The sequence below is a fragment of the Phyllostomus hastatus genome, unplaced genomic scaffold, assembly GCF_019186645.2.
Source record: "Phyllostomus hastatus isolate PE091 unplaced genomic scaffold, TTU_PhHast_1.1 phas_scaffold_501, whole genome shotgun sequence".
Lineage (NCBI taxonomy): Eukaryota > Metazoa > Chordata > Mammalia > Chiroptera > Phyllostomidae > Phyllostomus > Phyllostomus hastatus.
Genome location: NW_025334033.1, coordinates 20,688,845 through 20,703,612, shown reverse-complemented (window position 1 = coordinate 20,703,612; position 14,768 = coordinate 20,688,845). Strand labels below are relative to the sequence as shown.

General features: G+C 36.4%; 1 protein-coding gene across 4 annotated transcripts in view; it reads left to right on the top strand.

The window, feature by feature from the left end:
- The window catches only part of CCPG1 (cell cycle progression 1), a 48,481-nt gene that overhangs the window by 9,141 nt on the left and 24,572 nt on the right, over nt 1–14,768 (top strand). For all 4 annotated transcript variants that reach the window (XM_045823925.1, XM_045823922.1, XM_045823924.1 and 1 more), the window contains exon 2: nt 12,637–12,705. In XM_045823925.1, the coding sequence (XP_045679881.1) occupies nt 12,646–12,705 (60 nt within the window). In that variant the 5' untranslated portion in view covers nt 12,637–12,645. The remainder of the gene's footprint in view (nt 1–12,636; nt 12,706–14,768) is intronic.

The following is a 14,768-nucleotide window of genomic DNA, read 5'->3' as shown; positions in this document are numbered from 1 at the left end:
AACAATGAAATTGCCTTTCTCTCATTTTTTAAAAAAATGATTTTACTTTTAGAAGGGAAGGGAAGGAGACAGAGAAGAAGAGAAACATCCACATGACAGGGAAACCTCTGTTAGCGCCTGGACCAGGACCTGAACCCACAACCAAGGCATGTGCCCTGACTGGGAATTGAACCTGTGACCTTTTGCCCAACCAACTGAGCCACACTGGTCAGGGCCTGGTTTTCTTTTTTTCTTTCTGTCTTTTTAGTTAAAAGCATTTTATGTGAAAGTGGCTCTTACTGCATCTCTTTCATTTTCTACCTTCCACACAATCCACGGGAATACTTTTGTCATGTGTTTTGAGTGTCTAGGTTGGCAGCTACCTCTTAGTTCCATATTCAGATATGTTGTCCCTTGATCATGTTTTGAAAGCAGCTGAGTTTGGCCTTTGCTTGGTGAAAATATTTTATAAGATTTATCTGCTGTAAATAGTTTAAACATCCTATAGAACCCTAATCTTTTTCAAATAAAGGGTTTACTGACCATTCTAGCCAGTAAGCCTTGGAATCAACTTCCCTAGGGTCAACTTCTATTTCCCACGGTGCAAAAATCTAGTGATTTTCAACCAGTGTCCTGCAAGAATTTTTAAATCATGCAATACCTGACTATTTAGTCAGGGCACTGACTTCTTTTCCCTTTGTTTGTCAAAGAAAAAAATGACAACAGATAGCACAGCAATAGCTGTCAGGTTTGTCGGATAGGCAAAGATATTTTTTGGCGGGCTACAGAATTTTAGTTATTAGTTTATGTGTGCCATGAGATGAAAAAGGTTGAAAATCACTGCCCTAGTGGGTAATAAGCATTCCTACGCTAGGTTTCTTTATTGCCAGAGTTTGGGGACTGGAATAAGGTTGACCTTGTAAATAATTTTTAAAAAGTGTAAACCGACCCTTCACTTAAGATCAGACTATTTGGAAGAAAGAAAGCAATACAGTGGAAGCTTCTTCCCTCCCACAATTAATAGGATGGCAGACTTTATTTACTGAAAGAGACATTTCTTACCATTTAACTCCAGAAGTACTTAAGTTAGAATATTTTTTGAAATGTGAATTTGTGCCAAATTATTAGTAAATCTTAGATGATTTTTTTCTGGCATCACTAATGTTTCATCAACACCTAACATCAATTAATGGCGAAATAAATTATGATAAATAGAACAGTCTGTTACATAGTCATTAAAGTCATTTTTTAATAATTTACATAGCCCTGGCTGGTGTGGCTCAGTGATTTGAGTGCTGGCCTGTGAACCAAAGGGTCCCTGGTTAGGCTTCCAATTAGGGCACATGCCTGGGTTGTAGGCCAGGTCCCCAGTAGGGAGTGTGCGAGAGATAACCACACATTGATGTTTTTCTCCCTTTCTTTCTCCCTCCTGTCCCTCTGTCTAAAAATAAAGTCTTTAAAAAGATAATTTTTATAAAACATTAAAAAAATTCTTAAGCAGTTAATTGGGAAAAGTAAGATAGAAAACTCATGGGCCCCAAAGCTTACATAAAATATTTGGGAGGGTATATTCCAGGTGCATTTAAATAAAATTTGTAGCAAATATAAAGTGTGCCCCCATTATTGAGGAAGACTTACTTCACCCATGTTTTTGTTACCTTTGTACATGCTCTTCATTCTGCCTGAAATGGCCTCCTCCCTTTTATTTGCATGTTTTACTTCTGTTCATGCTCACCTTGTATGTTGCCTAATTTTTGAAATCTATTTTGAGCCCTAAAAGATACTAATTAAAATAAAAGGGTTTAAAACAGAGCCATATAGTTGTTGCTCAGTAAATATTTGTTGAATGAATATGAGTGAATGAATGAATGAATGGATGGATTTATCTTAATTGCTGGAAGGGTGGGGGGGCAATATAAATGTAGACAAAATACAACAAGGTAATAATGAACATAGAGGTAAGAATTCTAAAATGGAATCACGAATGAAGATATTAACTCCACACAAAATATACACTGTGAGGTTCTTTATTCTTTTATGTGTGTGTGCTGCACTGTTCATTATTTCAGTACTGAAGTCAGTTTCACATGTCTCACATTCTCCCCTGTCCCTCCAGTTTTGTCAAGATATAATTGACGTATAACATTGTATTAGTTTAAGATGTACAAGAGGTTTGCATATTCTTACCAAGGCTAGGTGTATGAGGGAAAACTCTTCAATGACGTTAGCCAATTGCTCAAGATAAGCTCAGTTATTCTAACATGAAAATCAGAAACAAATTTCTGCTTATGGCCCTTCTAAAGATCTTTGAAAATGTATTTAACTATGTGCTTACTCACCCTTTCAAGGAACAAGATGATAAGTTCAGTAGGGCTCTTTTTTTAACGACTTGTTAACATAGATTAGTGCTGTCACAAAACAAGGTATAGGTTAGGGGTAAGGTTAAGTAAGATGTGGGGTGCTCTTTGCACTATGCAGTTAAGAGTAAAGTGCCTTTGGCTAGATCTGGACTAGGCTCCACTATCTTTGCTGAGATCATCTTCAGTATCATATGAAGAATGCTGTTTTTTTCTGACAGACATAAGAGTATTATCTGGTTGACTGCTGCAAGCAAGGCGAAGTCTTAACAGAGGCCAGCTCCAGCTGGAGACTCACATCTTTTTGTTGAATAGGTTGTCATAAACTTTGGTAAGAGGTTGTTTTAAAACCAAGGAGTACAGTAATAGGAATCATACCACATGGGTGATGTGGCATTAGTTCTTATCAAATTTCCCTTCCTTGCCATTGGAGATTTTTAATAGTAAGCTAGAATGGGCAACTACGCCCCACACCTAGCTGGATGATAGTGGATTCCTTAAGCTTTTCTACTTAGACCCATTCTTGTGGTGGTTAGTGATTTTAGTGGCCCTAAATCCCTGTTGAAAATAGGCACGATTAAAAATATATTCATAATTAAATGTTGCAGGTTTGATTCTCAGTCAGGGTACATGCCTGGTGTGTAGGTCATGACGCCCAGCAACCGCACATTGATGTTTCTCTCTCTATCTCCCTCCCTTCCCTCTCTAAAAATAAATAAAATCTTTAAAATATATATATACATATATTCATAATTACACTAAGTTTAACAGGCAAGTGTAAGGACTGGGCTAGACCTGAAATTGGAGTTGTACTCATCTCATTAGTATTTCTGATGTTTTACTTCCTGATATGAATAAATCAAATGCTTGCATGTCTTTTACTATAGATGAATAGAATGATGAGATTGGAGATTAATAAGTATGTATTGTGTGACTTTTTTCTGACTAGTAGGTCAATTAAAATTTGTATGTGACATTAAAAATAAAATTGGAGTTCTTTATCAAATTTTGAACTTACTAGTAATTGGTAAAGTAACTCAAGGGAAAAAAGTAATATAAGCCACCATTAAGCAAGTTATACTAAGAAGTATGGAAGTTATACTAAGGATTAAGAAGTAAATGCTATAGATTCAAGGGAAGGAGGGATCAGTGTGTCAGAAACAGTGGTTGGTCTCTGAGAACTTAATGGAGAAGGGCTGAGCCTTAAATGCAGAAATTAGAAGGAAGGAGAAAGCGTTCCAGGGAGTCTGACTTGATTAAGCATAAATATGGAGGTTAGGGCTATTCATTCTATGTTCAGAAGACACAAAACAAGAAATTACTTTGACCAGGTGATACATTTCAGGAGGAGAGCTAATCAATTAATTGCAAGGCAGACTAGAGCCAGATAGTGGCAGCTTTTGGATGTCACCTTAAGAAATTTGACTTTATTGTACAGAACACTTCTCAAAGTCAGGGGGAGACTTTTGAATGGGAAGAAGTATTTGGAAATAAGTATTGTACGTAACCTGCAATCAATTTTATCTTTGCCCGTATGTGTTTAGATTGGTTGTGTGTGTTTAGGGGGCACTAAGAAAAGAGCTGAAACTGTGATGAGTACCAGTGATAAAAACGGCACTTTATTGGTACAGGATCAGTGGAACAGAATGGAGACTACAAACTGATTCTTAAATGTACGGGAACTTATAAGACAAAAAGTAGCATTTTAAATCAGAAAAGTTATGGAATATTCAGTAATTAGGATATTTCCAACTCACACCCAAAGGGAAGAACTCCAGATGCATAAATGAAAAAGCTAAGTGTCAAAGGGAAAACTGAAAAACTATTAGTAGAAAATATAGGAAAATAGATTTTATAGTCTTGGGAGTAGGAAAGACTTTCTACCAAGATATAAAATATAGATGCTATAAAGGACACAGTATTCTTTATTCTCTATCCTCTACCCTCTACATTTGACTGCATAAAATTAGAAAAACCACCTAAGAAAGAAGATATTTTTAAAAAATTGAAGCATGCTAGAAGGAAGCATTTGCAGTAGGTATAACAATGAATTCATTCATGACCCAACTTAATAAAGAACTTCTGCAAGTCAACAAAAACAACCCAGTTGGATAGTGACATATGAACGTTAGATGATTCACAGAAAAGGAAATACACAGTGCCAGTAAATATTGGAAGAGACTGCAATCCGCTCAGTCATCTAGGAAATAGAGATTAAAATAAGATCTTTTCTTTTTCTCATGAGATGATCAGAAATTAAAGATGGCTGTTACTGTGTTGGTGAAGCTGTGGAGAAGTAGGTAGCCTCGTATGCTGGTTGGAGGCCTTCTCTAACAACCTTGTTTAAAATGCCAATCTCTATTCCCCACTCCTAACATTGTTTTTCTCCTTGCATTATTTTTCTCCATAGTACTTGCCACCTGGCTTACAACATATTCTGCTCGTTTGTATTTTACTAGATATAAACTGCCTTCTACTAGAATACAAACTCATTGGGGGAGGCCCTCCCCTGCCCCTAGTGCTGTATCTCCAGCACTTGGGTAATAGTTCACAGTACATAGGTGTACAATAAGTGTATGTTGAGTTTATGTTCCAGATCAAGATGGACTCATTTAAAATATTTCTGTAGGGTTGGTATTGGACAAAAAATAGAGTAGAAAGAACATTTACCTATTATATCCTCACCCGAAGATATGTTTATTGATTTTTGGTGGAGGGGAATATCAATGTGAAAGAGAACCATTGATCAGCTACCTACTGTGCACGATCCGGCTGGGGAGTGAACCTGCAGTGTAGGTATGTGCCCTGACTGGGAATTGAACCCACGACCTTTTGGTTTACAGGATGACACTCCTGTCAATTGAAGCAATTGGCCAGGGCTAGAAAGGACATTTTAAAGGTTTCATTAGTTGGAATCTTGAATCCTCTTCCCTTTTTCAAATAAAATCTAGTTTGAAGTAGGCATCTTCATATTGTTTTGTGGAGATAAAAAGTTTCAGAACCTTGAAAAGCATTATAGGAATAAGTTCTTAAAAGCTTTCTAGACTGACTCATTTTTGATCACATGTATAGTAGTGCAGCAGCACTTTTGGGACTTTTGCTGACAGCCCATTGGCTGGTTTACTTCGGAATTATAGACGTGTGGGAGAATAATGCCCCTATTATTCCTCATCATGTCTAATTCTAGAAGATACAGTGGTTGAAACCTTACCTTTCTGTAGTAAAATGTAGCTACCCAGGAATGATGAAGGGCACCATCATGTCAGGTACCAGTCAGTAGGTTATACTTTATGGGTAAAATTAATATTGTTGCTGTGTTGTTAATTTTGACAGTTGGCACCTAAAGTGTTTTAAAATTATATCTTTGGTCTATAACTCTGCCCTAAATTTAGCCTACAGCTGCCTATTTGTTGTTTCCAATTGGGTGTGATAATATCTATCTTAAATTTAATATGCCCCAAACCAATTTACCAGTTTTCCTCTCCTAACTTACTGCTTTTGAAGTCTTCCTGTCTCAGTTCTTGTATTTGTTCAGGCCAAGAGTCATCCTTCATACCCCTAATTCAGAATCTATCAGGAATAGATAGATACTGTTGTCTCTACCTTCAAAATACATGTATAATCTGTTTACTCCTCACTGTCTTCACTGCTGCCACCCTGTTTCAAACCACCATCTCTCAACAGGATTATTGTAGTAGCTTTGCAAATGGTCTTCCTGCTTCTTCTGTCTTTGCTTCCCCATAGTACTGTCTCAATAAGGCAGTCAGAGTGAGCTTTCTATTCCTTTCCTCAAAAATCTTTTGTGACTTAGTATCAGTAAAAAGCTAAAGTCTTAGGATCTGTAATTATTACTTATAAAACCCTTAAAAGGGGAAGGGTTTGCGCATTTACATGCGGTCAAATTATAATGAGAGAAGAACATCAGGGTTCCTCCAGAATTTTTAGTTAACAGTGTAGACTTGGGTCACCAACTGTACTATCACCCAAGAAATCTGTTTATCTTTCTTGTTAACTACCTAGTATGTGTCCAGCAAGCACTATACTATGTGCTGGGAATACATAACAGGCAGGCAAATAAGCAATTACAGCACAGCATTCTACTTTTAGTAGATTAGGGAAACTACTAGTCTTTGGGACTGAGGTCAGGGAATGCTTCACAAAGAAGTGATGGCATTAGCTGAAATAGGAAGCAATGGGCACAAGATTTGGGTTGGGATTCATGGGTGGGGAATATGCAAAACTCCAGAGTTAACAGAAAGCCTTGCCTTTTGGGGCAGTTGAAGAGTTTGAGGGAAAGGGATTTGCTGGAAAAAAGATACGATGCTAGAGAGAAAACTAAGATACTCCAAGCCTTTTGACTGTTGTTCTGAAGACGATGAAAAAGCTTAAAAGTTTTAAGGAATGACATATGAGATAATCATTTTAGGAAGATCACTTACAATGGCAGCTTTCAGAGTCAGTATCTTTAGGGTGGGGCTCAGAAATGTACTTTTTAAAATTTGCTTTAATTGCACCACACTTAACTTTTTGAGAACAGCTGAATTAGGGTGGCTGTCTAGTATGACTGAATTTTTCTCATCCAAATTGTTACTTTGGTGTTATGGTTAGTAAGAATCTTTTTTTCCTTATTTGGGCTAGATGTCAAGCTTGCCCTTCATTCAAGACAAGTAAATAAATGGGGGGCTGGTTAAAGTGGGCTCTTTGATTTGAGACATTCAAATACGCTGAAGTCCCAATTTAGCTGTGTATTTAATTTTCTTTTGAAATGTTTTTACTTCATCTCTGAGCTAGTAGAGTATTTTGTGACAAAGCAAAAGCTAGGAATCACCTGTTTTAAAAAACTTTAAATGGAAATTACCTAGAGAAGGGTAGGGAATACACACATATTAAATATCCCTGATTGTGTCTGATAACTCAGAAGTTTTGGAAGGTTATTAAGAAAATAAAGCATCTGCTCTGGCTGCTGTGGCTCAGTAGATTGAGTGATGGTCTGCAACCCAGAGTCACAGATTTGATTCCTGGTCGGGTCACATGCCTGGGTTGCGGGCCAGGTCCCCTTTTGGGGGTGTATGAGAGGCAACTGATTGATGTCTCTCTCCCATGTTGTTGTTTTTCTCCCTCTCCTTCTCTCTCCCTTCCTCTCTCACTACAATTAAATAAATAAAATCTTAAAAAAAAACCAAAGAATCAAAGTCTCAGGGTTGAGATGCAGGAGCAGTGAGAATGTGGGCTGCTAGAAGAGGCAGAAGATGGGGTATAAAAAGGAAGGAGAGAAGCTTTGTTTTCATTTTTAAAAATATTTTATTTATTTATTTTTAGATGGGAAGGGAGAGGGAGAAAGAGAGGGAGAGAAACATCAATGTGTGGTTGCTTTTCACAAGCCCCCCCACTGGGGGACCTGGCCCACAACCCAGGCATGTGCCCTGACTGGGAATTGAACCAGCAGCCCTTTGCTTCGAAGGCTGGCACTCAGTCCATTGAGTCACACCAGCCAGGGCAAGAAGCTTTCTTATGGTGAAGAAATAATGCTTTTTTGACTTCAGCTGTTTAAAAAATATTTTGGGGGGGAGGGGGTGGGGGAGGAAGAGAGGGAGAGAAACAGCAACATGAGAGAGACATGGGTTGGCTGCCTCTCACACAACCCAGAACTGGGGACCTGGCCTGCAACCCAGGCATGTGACCTGACCAGAAATACAACAGGTGACCTTTTGGTTTTCAGGACAACACCCAACCCATTGAGCAACATAAGCAGAGCAGCCGTTTTTCTTTATATCAAGGTCCTGTTTGGTACTTTCTTGTTGCATAGAGAAAAGTTTTTCAAGTTTACTCACTTAACCACAAATCTGGTAGTTATCCTGTGCATTCTCCTTTCCATAATTGGTTATTTAATTCTCTTATAAAAAAGTCTTTTCTGTCTTTTCAAATTTCTGCTAACCCCTCCCTTTCTTCTTTAACTGCATCAATACTGGTTAAATTTAGGAGCTCATCTTTATCATGGAATATTGCACTGATTCCTTGAATCTCACAGATCTAGGCACCCTTCAGTTGCTTTCCCATCTTAATATATGCCCTTTTAAAAATTCATATTTGTTCTTACAATACTCTACTCATGCTAAAATAATTTCCTTCCTTAAAACTTTATTCTTTAACTTTTCTGCCTTCTCATATTTTTAAGTCCCAAGAGGTCATGGACTTTGTCATGTTCTCGACTGTATTTCCAGAGCCGAGAAGAGAGCCTTCTATAATCCTGGTGCTCAGTGGCTAAAGAGCTTCAGGGAATACATCAGGCTGCTGCTTTTTTTTTTTAAATAAAGATTTTATTTATTTACTTTTAGAGAGAAGGAAAGGGAGGGAGAAAGAGAGGGAGAGAAACATTAGTGTGATACATTAATCATTTGCCTCTCCCACACCCCCAGTTGGGGACCTGGCTGGCAACCCAGGCATGTGCCCTGACTGGGAATTGAATCAGAGACCTTTTGGTTCTCAGGCCAGCACTCAATCCACTGAGCCACAGCCGCTAATCTACTGAGGCAGCTGCTTTTTAAAAATCAGTTATATATGTATATATAATTTATATTTATTTTATATATTATGCATTATATATGTAGTGTATATGTGTGATATTTTATTCCCTTTTCCTCACTGATACAACACATGTCAAATATCCCAGATAAATGAATTTCTTTAGGTTTCCCTAGTCTCTGTGGTGTTTTTTTCCTTCTCAAGAAGGTAGAGAAGGCAATAATATGACTCATGCTGGTTTGTTTCCTTCAAGTTCTTCATGCTAGTCTCATGCTGCTTCTAGTATGTGATTTGGTTGTTAGAATAAGCATTGTTTAGGCAGGATCTGTAAGTTCCCTGGAGCTATTGTGGAAGAGCTTATGTAATAAATATATAATTATGAACTTGTTAAAAAAATACATAATTAACTTAATTGTTTAGCATGACTCCTTTTCAGATTGCCTCGTACGTAAATCAGCATTTTGCAACCAGAGTGCAGTTTAATGCTCGTATAGAAATGAATTACACCATTGAAAAATAACTAAAAAATTTATATGTTTATCAAATCTAAAAATTTCCTGTTATTAAATGGTAATATTTTCAACTAATTATTCTCATCTTAAAATAATATTCAACAATTTTAAAAATATATATTTATTTTTAGAGAGAGGGCAAGGGAGGGAAAGAAGGGGGAGAAACATTACTATGTGGTTGCCTCTCGCATGCCCCCTACTGGGGACCTGGCCTGTAACCCAGGCATGTGCCCTGACTGGAAATTCTAACTGGTGATCCTTTGGTTTGCAGGCCGGCACTCACACCACTGAGACACCCCAGCCAGGGTTATATTCAACAGTTTTGGTATTTTTTCCAGAATATATTATGATTTGGAGTTTCATTTATATGTTCTTTTAGAGATCCTGTACTTTTACCACTTACCACCAACTAGTTCTCAATAATTTAATTATTTTAGTTTATTTTTTTACATTTGATCTTTATTGTATTTTTTTCCATTACCATTTAGTTCCCTAATACCCCATCCTCCCAGCAATCACCACACTGTTGTCCATATCCATGATTCCTTTCTCCTTTTAGCTAAATCCCTTCACCTCCTCCCCACCCCAACTAGCTGTCAATCTGCTCTCCATCTTTAAGTCTCTCTCTGTTTTGCTTGTTCAGTTTGTTCATTAGATTCTACATATGAGTGAAATCATACAGTATTTTTCTTTCTCTCATTGGCTTATCTCACTTAGCATGATGTTCTCCAAGTTCATCCATGCTGTAATAATTTTATTTTTTACAAACGTAATTAAACATAGGTTTTAGATTTAAGGATTTCTGTCCCCCTTGCCACACATGCACACAAGAATACTTTATGAGGGTAATCTTGTATTTCCCAACTGCAAAAAATGGCATTTAATAGTAGACATAGCTTGACAGAAAAGGCACATGTTACCAGTAAATAATTGTTCAGTTTAAACTATGAGAAAACTTAAGAGCAGGCTACTTATATCCTTTCCCCTGAAAAAATAATAATGATATGAATATAGTAATAGTAGCTACTATTTTGTTGAGATTACTGTGTTCTAGTCACTGTGCTAAAGGCTAAACATGGATTATGCCATCTAATCCTCAGAAAGTCTTATGAATAATAATACTATTGTTAACCCAATTTTCAGATGAAATGGAGCCTTACAGAAGTTATCTTGTCTAAGACCACAGGTAGAAAGTAGTGAAGTCAAAACTGCAATCCAGGCAGTTTGCCTTGGAAACTTCTGTTCTCATCCATTCTGCTATTAGTTTAAAAGGACGGAAAGAACCCAAATACTAGTCCCTCCCATCATTGTTACTTTTATAAAGTAGTGTTAAAAGGTAGAAGATATAAATGAAAAAACTCATGATCCCACTAATTGTAGGAGGTTGGACCCACAAACTCTAAAAACCCTATACTATTTGATTACGTTCCTTAATCAAGAAAAAAATCCTTGCCATCAACAAATAGTCCAGAGAAATGAAAAGTACCAAGAAACAAAACAAACAAAATTTACTTACAGTATGATTAGGCTTACTTCACACTATATGAATACAGTATATCCCAGTCAAGAAATCAGTAATTCTTGTGAAGTTAAAAATGTCAAGAGAAACAATGTATATTCACATATTTTATTTACTGACCTCTCTGAAATATGTCAGAATTCATATGGCTAATGTAACTTTTCATATTAAAATGTTCAAATACCTAACAAAAAATATGTTAATGTAGTATTCAACATGTGACCATTATATTAGGTGCTAAAATTCAGGTTACAAATATAAATATCAAATAATATCATACTGTTGGTTTAATAGAAAATAAAACAGTTGTGTAGTCATGCTCAACATGTTGTGAAGTAAAGAGAGAAATGGGCAAGGGTGTCAAAGAGGTATGCAGAGATTTAACAGTTCATGTTATCTGTAGCCCTTCTGACAAACTGTATAGGGAAATACATGACAAATGCTCTCTCTGTAATATGGTGGCTTCAGTTCATCAGTGGTCACTGTGTTCATGCATTTTAAGCACTGAAAACTAGATTCAAAGTCTGTTCAACAAGCTAATAATACTATAAGTCCCTTATATTAAAAAACATACTTTAAATTTAGAAAGTTCAAGATATAGCCTACTTGTTTTCACAATTTAGATACAATTTAGATTATACTACTGTATGTAATGAGATATACTGCTGTGCACAGTTAATTCTAGTTAACATATTTTATATTTGTTAGTCATCAACAGCACACATTTTATATCCAAAAAAGAAATACTTTCAATCCAGCAAAATTTGTTACATTTAATTTCTTTTAAAGAGGAAGAAACTAACCTTAAGAATAGGCTTTTTTAAAGCTCACTTTCAAATTATTGATAAAAACTTACTAAAAGAGGCCGTGGCTGGTGTAGCTCAATGGGTTGAGCACAGGCCTGTGAACCAAAGGATTGTTGGTTCAATTCCCAGTCAGGGCACAAGTCTGGGTTGTGGGCCAGGTCCTCTCCGTAGGGGGAGTGCTAGAGGCAACATTGATATTTCTCTCTCCCTCTCTTTCTCCCTCCTTCCCCCTTTCTCTAAAAATAAATAAAATCTTTTTTTAAAAGTTAAGAAAGAACTTAGAATGTCTGTAAAATATTGTATGGAACCTCATTTATAAATCCTTATTTGACCATTCTCCTTTCCTCTGGCAAAAGAATAATTATTTATTAAAGATTTTATTTATTTATTTTTAGAGAAAGGGGAAGGAATGGAGAAAGAGAAGGGAGAGAAACATAGATTGGTTGTTTCTTGTACATCCCCAGTCAGGGACCTGGCCTGCAACACAGGCATGTACCCTAGGTGGAAATCGAACTGGCGACTCTCTGATTTGCAGGCTGGTGCTCAGTCCACTGAGCCATACCAGCCAGGAATAGGCTTTTACTCTTTGCTGTCAGTTTCCTGTTCACTGTTTTGTCAACTTCCTCACTCAATTAAATTGGGTTCTCCTTTCCCTTCAGTTCTGCCTGGCCAAATCCTACATTTTCTTGCAGACCCAGCTTTCTTCTTCATTCCAACAATATGACTCCTTAGAGTATTTCTAGCTCAGGAGGATCTCCTTGTCTTAAAAGTATTTACTTATGTGGACATACAATTATATCCTTTATGGTAATCCATGGGTGGGTTGTCTCAGTTTCAACTGAGAGGTAGTAAGTCATTTTTCATATTTGGGTCACTTACAGTACTTCCTATAGGATTTTAAATAGTATGTCTGACACATTAATATGTTTTTGTGTTTGCAGGCCTCAAAAATGTCTGAAAATTCCAGTGACAGTGATTCATCTTGTGGTTGGACTGTCATCAATCATGAGGTATGCTATTTAATACTTTTTATAAGGCATTTTGTAATATTACAGTGTTAAGCAGTAATTTAAACGAGGTTCTTTGAAAGCCAATATTTTTCTACATTTAAGTATGTGCTTTCTTTGTCTATAGCTTGGACATTTTCCCACCTACATTAAATTTTATTACTGAAAACTCTTCATGAACCAGAATCATCTACATTATTGTACATTATTTTTCTCACCTTTGAGACAGTAGGAAAATATTTATTGAAGGTTTATTATTGGTCAGGTCCTATGCTTTACCTACATTCTCATAATTTTAAATCTCTGGTATAAATTGTTTTCATTCTCATTTCATAGTTGAGAAAAGTAAAGCTTAGAGAATTTGAGTAATGTGGCCGAGAATAGGTAACTGGAAAATATCAGAGCCTGCATTTAAACAAAACAGAAAGGAGCATGGAGAACATGTGCTCCATTTATAATAGGTATTAGCAGAAAATATGTATTGATGGAAAAAGGGCTATGGCTAGAACTTTATTACAGAATGAATTTTATATAGAAGTATGATGTTATAAAATTAGTATATAATAAACATATTCTCACACTGGCAATATATGTTCATTTTAGGAAAATCATAAAATATTGATGAATAGAAGCAATAACAAAAGTCATCTATACCTATTACAGTTTTAATGGATTTATCTGTTTTCCTGTTTGCTTTTAGGATCTCTTAAGCTTTGCTTGCTTTTGTTCATTAATAAAGATTTTAAATGGTATATATATGTATATATATATATATATGCATATATTTTTATCCTCACCCAAGGATATGTGTATTGATTTTAGAGAAGGAGGGGGAGGGAGAGACGGAAGAGAAACATCCATGTGAGATTCCCTGTGCGCCCTGACTAGGGATCCAGCCCACAACCTAGCCATGTGACCTGATCAGGAATTGAATCGCAGTCTTTTGGTGTATGGGATGACACTCCAACTGAGCTACTTAGCCAGGGCCAATGTGATATTTTTTACAATTTGATAATTCAAGATTTAGACAAATGGCTAGTTATATCTTCTAGAAAACAACATTAACAAAAAAAGATTGCTTTTTCCACAGGAAAGTTTCACAGTTTAATACCAGCTGTACCAACTGGTTTCTTCCTTCCTTCCTTTTTGGTGAGGTAGTTGTTTTTTTTTTTTTTAAATAAGTAACTTTTCTATTTTTAACCTGTTTTCTATGAAGCTTAGATGAACTCCCATAGCAACAATTTCTCCGTCAAGCATAATTAACTAGGAGCAAGGCAGCTGTAGAGGTCCTACTTGTGGTTTGCAGTGTGAAGCAAGACAACAAGCGAACCATTCTGGCACTTAGACATGTGTGTCATCAGGGCATTCTGTATTAGGGGTGTCTTGTCACAGTAAATCATATCTATACTTTTATGTCTCTTCCCTCCATATCTGGTTATCAGGTTCTACTCTTCTTTTGCTCTTGTCTCTTACATGTGTTTCCTTTTCCTTTCCCATTGCCCCCATTCTCATTTAGGCCAGAACCGATCTCCCCTGTGATCCCCAGCCCATCCTTAACCTTGCTTCTGTTTCTGTCATTCTCCTACCACTTTAGGCAATCCCAAAGACTTACATTTAGAATTCTTTAGTACTCAACTCGAAACCCACTTGTTTAATGAATTCTTTTAAAATTTGTTGTTTTGAGCTATGTTTATCAGGAGAACTCAGGCCTTTTGGTTTCATCGGTTAGTAAACTATAGGAAAATTGAGGGAGGAGTATGGGGAGAGGCAGAATCAAATGAGTGGTTAACTTTATTTTGCTAATTAAGCCACAAGATCCACTATTTGATTAAAGAAAAGACAGCCTGATTGAAGCTGAAAACAAATTGAGAACCAAAAAATGTTGTATGGCAGTTTTTACTTCTTATCGCTCATTTTTAACTTTACAAATGAATGATAACAAAACTTAAAAAAAAAGTCTGACATCAAAGTAAGGATAGGTTTGAAAGTAATAATCTAAAATTATATAAGCAAAGTTTACTTCATTAATCTGATGGGTTCGTGTTAAGCCTTGTCCTTAAACTTTT